This window comes from Octodon degus, unplaced genomic scaffold (genome assembly GCF_000260255.1).
Source record: "Octodon degus isolate 3935 unplaced genomic scaffold, OctDeg1.0 scaffold00046, whole genome shotgun sequence".
In the NCBI taxonomy this organism is placed as follows: domain Eukaryota; kingdom Metazoa; phylum Chordata; class Mammalia; order Rodentia; family Octodontidae; genus Octodon; species Octodon degus.
The window spans coordinates 14,768,728-14,783,711 of record NW_004524622.1 but is presented as its reverse complement, the minus strand read 5'-3'; the positions used below and the strand labels follow the sequence as shown (position 1 = coordinate 14,783,711).

At 38.5% G+C, this 14,984-nt stretch overlaps 1 protein-coding gene across 3 annotated transcripts in view; it reads left to right on the top strand.

Annotated features, from left to right (window-relative positions):
• The first annotated feature begins 3,858 nt into the window (after window positions 1-3,858).
• Window positions 3,859-14,984, top strand: part of Minpp1 (multiple inositol-polyphosphate phosphatase 1) — a 35,044-nt gene continuing 23,918 nt past the window's right edge. The window contains exons 1-3 of one of the 3 annotated variants that reach the window (XM_004632080.2): window positions 3,859-4,515; window positions 7,479-7,676; window positions 11,002-11,099. In XM_004632080.2, coding sequence (XP_004632137.1) covers window positions 3,894-4,515; window positions 7,479-7,676; window positions 11,002-11,099 — 918 coding nt within the window. In that variant the 5' untranslated portion in view covers window positions 3,859-3,893. Of the gene's footprint in view, window positions 4,516-5,746; window positions 5,808-7,478; window positions 7,677-11,001; window positions 11,100-14,984 lie in introns of those variants that run through there. The other 2 variants (XM_023716142.1, XM_023716143.1) reach the window with 2 other exon arrangements.

The window sequence follows — 14,984 nt, the reverse complement described above, 5'->3', positions numbered from 1 at the left end:
AGAAGCAGGAAAGAAACACAAGAGTAAAACTTTTGGCTGCACTGACCAAAGTCTAAATCTATGCCTTGCTTACCTCCTTCCACTGGCTGTCCAAGGAAATGTCGTCACACAGGGCCCAAGGAGGTCCCCAAAGCAGAGATGGGGAACCTTGACTCAATCAACCCATGGTGAATGTTGTAGGCTTGCTGACTCCTGTCACAGAAAAAGCATATTAGAAGCCCATCAGTGATTTATTAAGGCAGACTATTAAAGCACACACATAAAGACATGGAGTGTGGGCCCTCAAGAGGAAGAGAAGTACTTTGTGACCTTGAGCTGGGTATAGAGATGGAGGTTACACGTTGTTCAAATAATGAGTTAAGTAGGATATACAGTCTAGTGTCTGTAGGGTTTGGACAATTTTGTAAAATGCAAAGAATTTCCAGTGTTTAATGCTGATAGGCCTACTTATATATGCCCTCTTCATAGGGCATCCTGTCTTGAGGATGGACATTGGTAGGCAGGAGTACAATTTACAATGAAATGTGTAAGTCCAGAGCCTAGTTAATAGGCTTAGTATAGATAAGGCCCTTAGAAATTTTTTCTGGAAGAAAAAAAGTTTCAGTATCTTTTATGCCCTAAAGCTACAGGGTTTTTTGTTTTTGTTTTTGCTTTTTGTATTTTAGGGAAGGGTCTACAGGGTGTTCAGGGTCTCACTATAACATTGGACTCCTAGTGATCTGCCTGTTTACAGCCTCCCAAGAGCTGAGATTACACACCTGCACCACCATGCCCAGTCTCAATCGCTGGCTCAGCGCACCCTGGGAAGCGAGGCCAGCATGACAGGCCCAGGGATTGAACCCCCAGCCCCTGTGCCTGCTTGCAGTGACTTTAATCTGCTGAGCTATTTGGCTGACCCTTACAGTTTTTCTTAAACTACAAACTTAGTAGTACAGATATTCTTGCCTCATTTTTCCTTATTTTATTTTTTCTATCTTACTCAGATATGGTGAAGAATGTAAAACAACTGTTACCTATCCAGTTGTGTGTGGTCAGTGATGCTCCCTACACCAACTGAGGCTGTTTTACCCTATTCAGTGTAGCTCTGATATGCTAGGGAACAACCTAGCTACTCGCAGTGGGATGTTTGCTTTGGAACAAAGGTGAGTTATACTTCTTACATGTTGTGATCTAAGTGGTCTCAACCTTCTAGAAAGGATGAAGAGAATACTATTGAAACATGGATAACTCCAGCCTCATCCAAACACATGGAATGTTCTGTTGGCTTTATTACTGAAATAAAAGCAAATAAGTACTAAAAGAACTGGCATATTTAGAAAGAAAAATGATAAAACAGAAGAGCCCTAAGACAGTAGAACTCCATCTTTCTTGGCATAGGCAGAAAGTTAGTTGCCTAATGCATTTGAGAGATAAGAAGTATCTATAAAAAAAACCTGACTCCGTCAGTTTACTGGATTAAGGGCGAAGTTATAACAAGCAACTTAAACATTGATTAAATTAACTGGTATTTACGTGGGCTAAGAGACCATAGAACATTTTTATAGAACTTCTCCTGTTCACTGTTCTCAATAATTCCATCATATAGTTGTCAGCATCCTCACTTTATAGGTAAAACAAAGGAGGCTAAAGAATTGAACTTGGGACTAGAGAAATAGCTCAGCAGCATAAGTGCCTGCCTGAGTTTGATCTCCAGAAATAAAAAGAATTTAACTTAAGATCTCACAAATGGTAAATGATGAAGCTGGACTTGAAGACAAGAAACTTAAAGAAAAAAAATCAAAGTCTAACTTATGAGAGTATATTCTCTAGCCTTTTCCCTCTCTCTTTTTTTTTTTTTTTCTTTTGTATTGTTTCTTCACCAGAAAGATAGGTTCTCTAAAAAACTTATTTACTTTTTTGGTACTTGTGGAGGCTAAAGAGATAGAAAAAGAGTTAATCTATGGTCACAGTACAGCTGTAGTAAATGTGCCTGTCCCGGTTCTCTGCACCAGCATGTACAGAACATCTTGGCCTATAAAATGTAAAGAGTAGGAACTGTGTTATGGATTTCTTTATCTTTTTATGCACACAAGTGAGTTCAGGTATCTATGGTAGTTAAGATGCTTATTGACAATTTTCTGAAGAAGTTACTTTGAAATTGCAAAATACCTTCTCAGTTCTTTTCAGATGGTTAGTATTCTCTTAGCAACCTTAATCATATAAGAAACTTAGGACATTGCTATATGTTTATCAATAAAACTTTGAAAAGAAAAAAAAAGAACTATAAAAAAAAGAAACTTAGGAAACAAATTTACAAAAGCTCTAATATTAAAGTTTGTGTTTGATTTACTTCATTTAACATTAGTGGTCTAAGAACTCAAAAAATTGATTTCAGCATTAAATACTGAATCAAAAAAGGCAAGTGAAATGAACAGACATTTCACAGAACAATTACAAATGGCCAGTAAATACAGAAAGAAATATTCAACATCACTGGTCATTATACAAACGCAAATTAAAATAATACTGAGATTGCATCTTGCTGAACCATTAAGAAATCAAATAATAAGTGCTAACAAGCCTGCATGGGAGTGCTGTGGATATAGCTCAGTGCACAAGCAATTCCCAGTGCCAAAAAATAATTAAAAAATTAAAATAAATACTACAAGCGAAAGTAGTCATCTTAACTTGTTGGTGGGACTATAAACTAGTACAACCACTGTGGAAATCTGTAAAGCAATTCCACAAAAACTAAAACTAGAAATTCCATTTGAGCTAGCTATTCCCTCTCCAGGTACCTTCACAAAAGTGTTAAGGATGTCACATTGCAGTGATACATACATTCTCATGTTTACAGATACACAATTCATCATACCTAAATCTTGGAGTGGGGCTTTATGTCCAACAGCAGAAGACTGGATAACGAAAATGTGCTGTCTACACAAAGTAGAGTGCTACTCTGCCATCATGTCTACTTTATTGCTTGTTTTTTCTCAGTTCACATATATATACTTGGTCTCAGGTATTGTTCAGATTTATCATATTTGCATCAAAGATTCTAAGCAATAACCTAGAAAAACTCAGCTGCTGAGTTGGGTGATAACCATGTGCTCAAAGAGCATGGCTGTGGAGCAGTGGCAAATAGCTTGTTTGCTTCACACAGCAGATGAGTTGATGCTCAGTAACGGGGTAATCTCTTGAGCCATGACTCCATGTGGTCAAGTAAGATTGCAGTCTCTACTCCCTAAAGCTTCAGGATCAACACACAGAATTGTGCAGTGCTGTCAGATAAAATAAATCCAAAGGTTCCAGGCTTAACTTTGTAGTAACCTAAGCCCTTTCTAATGTCTCTACTTCTTGTTATCCATCTTACGTTTCGACTGTAATGACAGGTAAACCTTGGACTTCAGAAGGCCGAAGTGAGGACCAGTGGGCTGCGGGTGGTTCAGGGGGGACATTCTGAAATTCAACAGAACTAGATAAGGCTAGTAGACAGGGCTCCTGTATTTAAAAAGGACCTGCCTTACAGCCTAGGAGGTTAAGGCGTGGTCTGGAATCCAATCACAGCCTGGGAAGTCACTCAAGGAGGGAGTCTCTGAAGTCAGTCCCCAAGGCTCTGGCATAAGGAGACGCGTCCACGCCCCAGCTCGCAGTCTCGGGCTCCTCCTAGGCCTCAGGCATCCCAAGGTCTTTGGGGATTTCCCACAGCTCCAGTTGCGCCACATTGCCGGCAGTTGCTCGCAGCTTTCTGGCCGGCGCGAAGCACCCTGGGATAACCTCCGCAGCTGGGAGAGCCTGCGACCCTGTGGGGCACAGACCGGAAGTGCACTCTGCCAGCCCCGCCCCTGCCAGCCAAAGCCGGAAGTTGGGCGTCCAGGGCCCCGTCGTCCCCCTGGCGGGCCTCCGCGAGCGCAATGCTCTGTGGTGCCCCAGCCCTCCTCAGGGCCTGCGTAGCGCCCACCGCTGCCCTGGCCGCGGCCCTGCTCGCCACGCTTGCGCGCTGCGCGCTCCTGGAGCCAGGGGACGCGGTGACCTCGGCTCTCAGCCCCTACTTTGGCACAAAGACTCGCTACGAGGATGTCAACCCCCGGCTGCTGTCGCACCCCGAGTCGCCGCAGAGGGACCCGGAGCTGCTGGCGGGGAGCTGCACCCCCGTGCAGCTGGTCGCCCTCATCCGCCACGGCACGCGCTACCCCACTGCCAAGCAGATCCACAAGCTGAGGAGGCTGCACGAGCTGCTGCAGGACCGCGGACCGGGCAGGGCTGACCCTCGCGGCCTGGGGGACGCGCTTACCGACTGGCCGCTGTGGTACGCGGACTGGATGGACGGGCAGCTGGTGGAGAAGGGACAGCAGGACATGCGACAGCTAGCGCTGCGTCTGGCTTCCCTCTTCCCGCCCCTCTTCCCCCGCCAGAACTACAGCCGCCTGAGGCTGGTCACGAGCTCCAAGCCCCGCTGCGTGGACAGTGGCGCCGCCTTCCTCCAGGGGCTGTGGCAGCACTACCATCCGGGGCTGAGGCCGCCCGACATCGCAGGTGATCGCAGATCCACAGCCCTCTCTCCCACCCCCAGCACTGGACTTCTCTTACGTCCAGACTCCTCTCTTTCCTCTGTTCCTGATCTAAAATCTTCCCAGCGACCCCTTTGCTGGGCACGGGTGTTGTGGACTTGGCTCTTTCTCTTGTGTTCGTATCTATGTTCATGCAATTCTTCAGCAGGTAGGGACTTAGCACTTTCTACACGCCAGGTGCTGTAGCAGAGGCTGGTGATCCAGCAGGAAGAGGCAGAGGAGATCTCTCCCACTTCCAATGGAATTGCCTCCTCGGAGCCCTACCCATTGCCTATTCGCGCCCTGGAACATGCTCTTACAGATGAGCACACTTTAAATTCATATATATTATACTTGTTTGATATTTGTTGTTATATATATTCTACAAAAAGTTTCCCCTGGGATATAGCTATATTCATGCAAAGACATCAAATGTCATTGATTCAAGAATGAAGTAGAGCACGCTGGTGTTTTTGAGACAGACACTCCATGTAGTACAGGCTGGTGTTGAACTTGGTTGCACCACCACATCCAGCTGTGGGGACACTTTTGAGAGTCCCACTCTAGATCTTTCTTCCAAGTGTTGTTTCTGATACTCCTTGTTTTGTTGTCTTTCTGGTTTTCCTCATCATCTTTTCAAGGTATGGTTCTAGACTTTTAGGAAGCGTCTCTGAAGCCTTTAATATGCTCTCGGCTTTCCCCCTTTCTTTTGTTCTTGTGTTTTCCACCGAGTTTCATAGTAGCTGTGGTCCATGGTTCCACACAGTATCTTACCCATGTATTCCTTGAATTATACCTTTTGAAGTTTTAGAGATCCAGTGGGATCCTTTTTATTTCACAAGTGAACAAGCTGAATCTGGTTGTTTGCCTCCTCGCTTGTCCTTCAGTTTAAGGCCTAGTCAGGCCAAGAATCCAGTCCCTCTCTTTTTCCAGGATGATGTTTCTTCCTTTAGAAAAATCTTTTAATGGTCACAGATAAGAATAGCAAACACTGGATACCTGTTATATGCCAGGCATGTCTCCCACTTACTTTTAAGAAAATCTTACAACTGCTCTTTGAAGTTAGTACTGAGTTTTCCTCCTATTCTCACAGAGGAGGAAATTGAAATACAAAAATACCAAATAATTTTCTAATTTTCATATAGCTAGCAATGGACATGAGACATTCAATCCTTACCTTGTTCTCCTATCCACTGTAACATTGTTTATAGGACAAGATTAAGAGAGGAAAGAGCATCATTTACTTGCACAGCCCAACTGACAAACAAATCATTCAAAGTAGGCTGCTTTGTCATATTTTCCATTGTACTTAAAACAATCTGTCATGGTTTTCTCAGTGGACTCTGTTGTCTTCTTATTGCATTGTGCCTAACTCGGTTACCTGACTTTTGTTGGATCACATATTAACTTGAGCTTTTTAATTACAGCTATACTTTTTCCATTAGGTGGAGTGAAAATATTTCATAAATCTCTTAAATTAATTGAAGGTCAAAAGCAGAGCATATTTTAAAATAACAGCCTATATGAAGTATATATACTATATATGTATACTGTATATGTACTATATAAGACTTCCTAGGATGAAAGACTTACGGTCCTCAGATTACATTGTCATTTGCCTCAGAGTAGGAAGACAGGGATCAAGAAGTTCATGATGAAGCCAGGGATCAAGATAATTCAGAATAAATTCTTCCCTGCCCCAGCCCCTATTTTCAGTCTCAGAGATTAAACCCTTTGTGTAGCCACTTTGTCATCATTTGTAGACAATTGTTTTGTCTATTGTGTACATCTGGGCTTTTGCAGGAAACCACCGAATTAGATTTTTTGTTTTTATAGAATCGAACAATGCCTCTGTTTACATATAAAGAGCAGCAATAGTATGTAATAAAGGTAGACTATCCAGAGCCACATGAGAAATTGTGTTTTGAGGACACAGAAAAAGACTGCAACCTTCCCTTTTGTCTTCCTAGTCAAGATACTTCCCTAACAACTAGAACTCAGTTAAATTAAAGTGGGTAACAATTATCTGTACCAGGAAACATATTTATACATCTATCTACGTATTTGCATAGGCATCCAAAGCAAAATGATGTAACTATATTCTCATATTTGATATACAGAAATGATTCCTGGTCTTTTTATAATGAACTATTGGAGAACTAATGGTGGAGATGTTTTTAATATGATGAAAAAAGTTTAAAAGACATCCTAATAGTTGACACATGATTTGAATGCTTTTTCACTATATGTGTGCATGGGAAATAATGTAGCTGCCGAAATTGTAAATGAAAGTTATTTGGGAGCTCAGTTGGCAGCTAAGCCAGATCTGAAGCACCTAGCACAATGAAGCAAGCACAGTGAAACTTGAAACAATGTGCTTTGTGCTGTTGTCAGTAGTTTTTGTGGAAAACAAAACCTACTGTAAAATGGCAGAGATTTGGAAAGTTAATGGAAACACTAACATGCTCTTTGACTCTGGTTTTGAGTGGAGAAACAGGCCTAGTCTGCTTGATTGTTTCTTTGTACTGACAAACTTTACTAATTTTTAGTGTGCTTTGAAAAGTTTTTTTGTGCCTGATAAAACAATAGATATTATCACAGTTTTCCAGTTTTGGTGATTTCCCTAATTATTTTTGTTTCCTATTAAAACTATTTACTTCATTGTCTAGCATTTATTTACTTCATTGTCTAGCATTGATTTAGCACACCTATTTTCAATCCTTTCTGGGTTTTTGATCTTTTTTTAAAACAAGTCCTGTCCTGCGTTATGATCATTACAGATGCAGGACAGTTCAACCCTTTGCCTTTCTGTTAAGTATGTGCTATTGAAGATGTGGCAATTCCTACTTCACTAGAGTTCCTTTTTCATACTTGAATCAATTTTTCAGTAATGTGAAATTGTCTTGTCAGTGAATTACGTGTATAATTTACATATATAATTCCTTTCAGAAATGGAATGTGGACCTCCAAGTGTTAATGACAAACTAATGAGGTTCTTTGATCATTGTGAGAAGTTTTTAACTGAAGTGGAAAGGAATGCTACAGCGCTTCATCATGTGGAAGTCTTCAAAACTGGACCAGAAATGCAGAGCACTTTAAACAAAGTTGCGGCTGCTTTGCAAGTGCCAGTGAATGATTTCAATGCAGGTAATATGTCTCTTATCTTTCATTTGAGCTTTGTTTTAAATAATTTTGAACAGTGAACATGAAATGTTAAAAGGAACATGTAGTTACTCCTTTTTAAGACCCACAGCCCCAGGACTCTGGTAGGCTAAGGTAAGCGTTTCATAAGTTTGAGCCCAGCCTGAGCAATTTTAATGAGACCCTGTCTCAAAATAATAAGTAAATAGGGCTTAGGCCCTGGCTTCAATCCCCAGTACCACCAAAACAAAGCCTACATTTGAATTTACATTAAGAAAATAATATATTTGGAAGGTCAAGAAAAATTATATTCACAATGCTTGCTGTTTTTAGATTCAAGTTCTTCTTTGAGTGATTCAAATAATGTATAAGATTCTTGGTATATATTGAAATTTTTTCAGAATAGAAATGTAAAAACCTCAATTCTAAATATTACTTATAAATAAAAATTATCTCTCCATAAAGTAATACAAATAGAAAAATCATGTAAATTAGCTTTTGAAACAATTCAATAGTACGTATTTATGTGTGAGAGTTAAGTCTTAGAAAATGGGAAGCAAAGTCCTGAGGCTTTTAGGCACAGATATGCTACAAACATGAGTCATCATATCTCTTGTAATTTATTGCATTGACTAAGGTGATGTTTTTGGAAGTAAAGAGGACATAAGTAATGCTTTAATTGGAAAAGTAAATAGCAGAGCATATGGTTACCTAGATTTGGGAAATTCTGAAAATAAGCTTTTTTCTCTTTTCTAAGAACTTATAATCTAGAACAGATGCTGACACATTAAAATACACACAAATATTGTAGATTTGATTCATAAATTTCCAAAAGACTGCAAAGAGATATTAGTGGGAGGAATTGATTACAGTGTGTCAGTTATGGAACCTGTATTTTTTTTTTTTTTTTTGCGGAACCAGGGATTGAGCTCAGGCCCTTGTGCTTGCCAGGGAAGCGCTTATTCCACTGAGGCATCTCCCCGGCCCCGGAATCTGTATGTTTTTATAAGGAAATATCCTTTTATTTAAAAAATGAAGATAACTAGACTAGTATTACATATTGAGTATTTTTCTCTTTTCGAAAATCAGCTATTCATCTGGGCTACCCATGGGGCTTTAAAAATTACTTTGTTGGCAAATAATTTAAATATGTAAATCAAAACTAATATACTGAACACTATACATTCAGCTTAGTTTTATGAAATTTTAACGTTATACTTGTGACAGTGGCTTTAAGTAAATTGAGGCCTATTGGTCCTTTTCCGAAATCTCAGTCTTTTCTTTTGTTCTCCAGATGCAACCATTGCTATAAGCCAAGCACTTAAATCCTCCCATTCCAGTTTTTATGTGTTTTGTACACAGGATATTCCTTAGGGTATTTTAAATTTTTTAACAGTAGTATCAAAGTATATAGGAGTGTGAAATTTGATTTTGTATTTTTTATTTTTGTATGTGTAATTCTAGTCATAGATTTTATTTATTTATTTATTTTGATGGTACTTGGGGCTGAATCCAGGTTTTGAGCATGCTGGGAAAGAACTTTGTCACTGAACTATAACTTCATTCTAGTCTCACTTCGTAAACTTACACTAGAATTTCATTACATACAGCCATTATTCTGTTAGTAGGTATTTATATTGAGAGAAACTTTTTTTTAAAGTATTTTTATTCTCTTAAATTGCCAAGGATTATTTTTCTTTTCTTTTAATAGTAGAATAGCAGAGCAACTTTTTTTTTTTTTTTTTAAGGCAATAGAAGCATAAATTGTTGAAATCATAAATTTTGGAATTTGGCTGTTTGTATTTGAATTTTGACTCTCATGAACTATAATTTTAGGCAAATTCTTAATATCTATGCTAGCGTTTTCCTCTCTGTTATATGGGTGTAGCATTTATACTTGCCTGAGAAGATTATTGTAAAAATGATGGGAGATTAATTGATGGAAAACATTTAGTGTAATACTTGGCACTGTAACTGGTCCATAAAGGTTTTTGCTGTTTAATCTTTCTTTCTCTCCTATTCTCTCCCTCATTCTTTTTCTTTCTCTCACTCTTCCTCTCCCCCTTTCTCTCTCTCTCTCTGTCTCTCTCTCTCTCTCTTTCTCATCAGTTAATTTTAGGCCCTACTTTTTCATGGGAAAAAAACCAAACTGGCAAAATTAAAGAAATACAAAAGTAATGGAGGCAACCCCTACAGTGATTTCTTTTCTCCTTGGTGTTAGATGTCACTTACTTCTCGATTAGAGAGCAATATTTTTTTTTTCATTTTTATTTTTTTATTTGTGTATTTGGTACAGGGTCTCACTTCGCAGCTCGGCCTCATAGTGATCCTCCTATCTCAGCCTCCCCAGTGCAGAAATTACAGGTGTGCACCACCATACCTGATTTCAGGGTAGCACAGAGCACCTGGGCTTCTGATGCTGGCAAGGCATGCAATAGCAGGGATCGAACTTGGGACTTTGTGCTTGCCAGACAGGCGCTTAGATGGCAGCACTATCTCCCTAGCCCATAGAGTAATGTTTTTATTAGGTATTGACAAAGACTACCTTTTGTAGCCTGCATACCTATTTCTTTATCTCTTCTTTCTATACATATATGTATTTAAAAGTAATTTAATTAGTGAATTAGAGGTATAAAATAGCTAGATAATTCTGAAATCTACTTTTGAAATTGCTTGAGCAACTGAGTTTGAAAACTTGATGCTATTACCAACTTTTCACATCCCCTTTCTGTGTGATTTTACTTTCTCGATCCCTGGACTCTTACCTGTTTCCTGTCCATTTACCTTCTCTGCTCTTTCTTTCCTGTCTTACTGGTTATAATATGAACTGTTATATAGTTTAAAATACTGGTCAGTAAATGTACTGTGTTATCCCAATTTTTAAGTTGGGAACAAGAAACCTTTAAACTATAGCTTCTTTTTTTAGCTCTCTAAAATGAACAAAATCCAGTTTTTTTAAACATAGTAGGTCTTTGGGTTGACATTTTTATGTCTTGCCAGACAAGTATGCTCTTAATAAATGTTTAGTTTTAAAAGCTTGAAAAACTTAGCATTTGAGGAAAGGCTTTAATTTCATTGCACTGAAATCTGTGTCTTCTCATGGTTTCTTCCTGATAATTTTTTTTTTTGATTGTATAGAGCAAATCTTCTTTTTGGGGGCAAGTGGGGGATACTGGGTTCATTCTTTGATAGCTATGAAGAAAGCTAGTCTGTTCCCCAAACTTAGCATATTCAGTTTTTCTCAGCTATCCTATAAATAGTATTCCACATATTTAGCTTTTGAAAAATTACAGAAACTAGTAACACACAATATCTTACCTTTCTTTTTCAGATTTAATTCAGGTAGCTTTTTTTACCTGTTCCTTTGACTTGGCAATTAGAGGTGTTAAATCCCCTTGGTGTGATGTTTTTGACACAGATGATGCAAAGGTATGTATTTGGCAATTTCTCTCACTTTTTTTTTCTTCTTTTTTGGGGGGTATTCATAGAGCTTTTATGAAGAAGAAATATAAACTATCTTCTAACACTTAATTTTTCTTAAATAAAGATAGGTTAGGGCCTGGGAGATAGCTCAGCAACATAAGCATCTGCCAGGCAAACTCAAGGTCCTGAGTTCAATCCCCAGTATGAAAAAAATGAAAAAGATATGTTAATGTTCAAGGAGGTCCTACCTACTTGTAAATAGTTTAGGTGCTTAAAACGCCAGAAAACATTTTTTAATAGTGATTTGATATCTGGATCTTCCCAGTTAAAAACCTATTTAACTCAACATCAACTTTTACTGCTGGAAGGATCATGGAGTCAGTATGATCTAAATTATTCTTTCTACAGGAAGCCAAAGCTCGAGAGAGTTAGTGACTTTCCAAAGGTCTCTGTCTTTTGTACAGATTTCAGGAGAAATTGAATTCTGTGTTCCTCTCTGCTTATCTCATTTCCCTTTACATCTGTCTTCATTCTTAGAGCTCTGGGTTTTTGAACTTTAGAAAGAAGATAGGCCCTGGGGAGTTACAGGGGTAGTCAGTTCTGGGGTATTGGGAACCAGAAATGTGGAGAAGAAACTATTATGTTCTTAAGTGTGGATCATGCAGATTATGAACTTCTGAAACCTTAGTTTTCCTTACACATAATTATATAATTGTCAGTATTTTATATGGAAACCATTTATTATTTTCAGAATTTCATCTTGTGTCTTGGAAAGTATACTCTTTAGCAGACAGAGCAGGCTTTTATGCTGAAGGCTGAAAGTGAACAAATGATTGTTTTTGTTATTTAGAACCTTATGTGATGAGCAACAAATCAGAGGTAATAACATGATCATTGTGCCAATGAGGGGCAGAAATTGGTAGGTAAGCTGGAAGAAGGTTAAAGATTATGCGGTGGCTTGTCGCTCTAGGAGCTGAGCCCCAGTGGTACACAAGTAGACTATTTCCCTCCCGTGCTCCTGCAGCACTCCTGATGACTCACTTTTTCTCTGTCCCAAGTACCTCGTACCTCTTCTCACTGTCCCAGCTTTATCACTTGAGAAACTTTTTGCCCTGCTGTGTTTTGATATGCCCTTTACTTTGGGTGGTTATGCAATTTGTCATCTAAACTGGGACACTTGAGAAAGGAGCACTATTAAATAATGATGCCAACATAGGCATAAACTGATCCTTATAGTCATCATTAATGTGTCAGTACTCCTTTTTTCCTATGCAAATTACTTGGAGAGGAGGGACATAATCAGAGTGGTTTTTAGTGTTTGATAAATGGTAGATATTGGCAAGAGAGGAATTTATCTAATAGACTGCTGCTCTGCTGATAGGAATAGTTAGGATGTGACTCACCTGGGTTCCTGCCATGTGTCCTTACATTGCTGAGTTCCTTGTGTTCCTTTACTTCAGAGATTAACAACTCCTTGGTAAAGTACAAGCTTCTTTCCCTGCAGTTAATGCACAGTACTGGAGATCAAACTCAGGACTTTGTGCTTGCCAGGCAGGTGCTTATACCACTGAGCTATTTCCTGGGCCCATAATGAGCATGTCTGAATCACCCTCTTCTGTTTTGTTCTTGCTTCCCTTTCCCTTACTTAAAGCCTTTTCTTTCAAATGTTTTATTTTTGTTTTGTATAAATTTTTCTTGCTCTTCCAATAGGTAGTTTGATATATAGTAAAATCCTGATGTCAAGAGATGGGCCAAAGTAAGATCTTTCTGTGCTTTGATTCTACATCTATTAAGTGATGAACTATTATGTGATTTAGGAACACCCCTATGACTCATACTGACCTTTCTTCTTTTTTAGAATTTTTTAAATCACTTTATTGCTTAAGCACACTTCCCACCAATTTGTTTTGAAAATTTTTAAACTAACAAGTTGTAAGAACAGTACATGCAGCGGCTAGGGCTTGATCCCCGGCGTGCCATGTCAGCCCTGGCGTGCTCTGAGATGGTGATTGAGACTGGGCATGGTGGCACGTGCCTGTAATCCCAGCTCTTGGGAGGCAGAGCACTATGAGTCCGATCTCTGTAGTGAGACCCTGTAGACCCTGTACTAAAAACCAAAAAAGAAAAACGAGTGTAGGAGTGTTTTTATGAAATGCTCACTTTTTTTGAACCCACTTGCATTATCTCTTTATAATATATTAGTTTCTCATTGCTGCTACAGCAAATTAGCACAAATCTGTGGCTCATCACAGCGTAAGTTTATCATCTTACAGTCCTGAAGATCAAAAGTCCACATTAATTGCAGGGTTCATCAAGATATCAACAGAGCTGTGCTCATTCAGAGACTGTAGGGAAAGTCTGTGTCTTGCCTTTCCATCCTGAGACTGCTGGTACTTTTTGCATGATTTCAGCCTCTGCTTTCATGGTTACATCTCTTAACTCTTACTGTCCTTTCTGCCTACATTTTATGAGGCAGAGCTCACCTAAATAGTCCAGGATAATCTCTCTATCTCACATTCCCTAAATTAATCACATTGGCAAGTGTTCTCTTACCATGTAAATTAGCATATTCATAGCTAAGGATTAAGATATGGATACTAGGGGGACTCTGGTTATTTTGTTTACCACCATGTATGATCTTTATTTCATGTATCAGGATATGTCTCCCTTAAATACTTGGTCATGCATCTAAACAAGAATATTCTACATAACCATAATATACTATACTTTATATGCATATATAGTATATACAGTATTCAGTTTTCTGTGTGTGTTTGAATAAATCTATCTTACTTTTCTTCTTTACAATTCAGGATTTAATCAAAGTTAAGCCCTGGTATTTGGTTATAATATCTGTCTAGTCTCCTTTAATCTGAGAAAGTGTTATAGCTTTTCTTTTGTTTTATACATTAGCATTACAGAAGAGTTTGCACCAGTTTTTGTTTATTTGTTTTGCAGCATGTCTTTGTATGTACCTTGTTTTGTTTTGTTTTGTTTTTTTACTTATGATTAGATTTAGAGTAAAAAAAAATAAAACTTTTGGGCAATGCTTGAGGTTGTCGCGTTGAGCTACATTGCCAATTTTGAGACAAGATCTCACTAAGTCTCTAAGTTGCTAAGGCTGGGCTTGAATTTGGCATCTTCCTGCCTCAGCCTCCTAGAATACTGGGTTTTCGGGCATTTGCTACTTTATAGGTATGTGCTACCACACCAGCTTCAGATTAAACTTTTTTTTTGGTGGGGGGGCAGAACCAGGGAATGAACTCAGGCCCTTGCACTTGCCAGGGAAGCGCTTATTCTACTGAGCTATCTCCCCAGATCCTCAGATTAAACATTTTGATAAGAGTTTCTCTTAAGTCCTTCTCAGCGCATCAAACCAGAAGAATAATATTGGTCACATTATTGATGATGAAATTTTTTATTTGATTAAGGAGTTACTTGCCAAATTTCTCTATTGTGGAGTTAACTTTCTTTGCTGTGAACGAAAGAATTGTTCAAATTACTATAACTTAAAAATGTGAAATACATTTTTATTATATTAATTAGGTAAGTGTCTATATACCAAAAAGAAATTAGAAATTAAATTTTCAAGTATGAAGATCTATTTTGATTAGGTATTTTCTATAATTATTATTTTCTTTTTTGAGTGATTTTATTTTTCTATCCCTCCTTAGGACTTACACTGTGTAATAGGTTTACATACCCAAGTATGTACGGTATGTATGTATGTATGCAAGTATGTATGTATGTAGGTTAAATTAAAATGATGTGTGGGATTTGTTTAAAAATAATTCAGTCGTAGGAGTATAGTTGAAACTGCATTGACCAAATATTGATTGCTGAAGTTGAATGATGGTTACTCATGGATTCATGTACTGGTCTACATTTTTT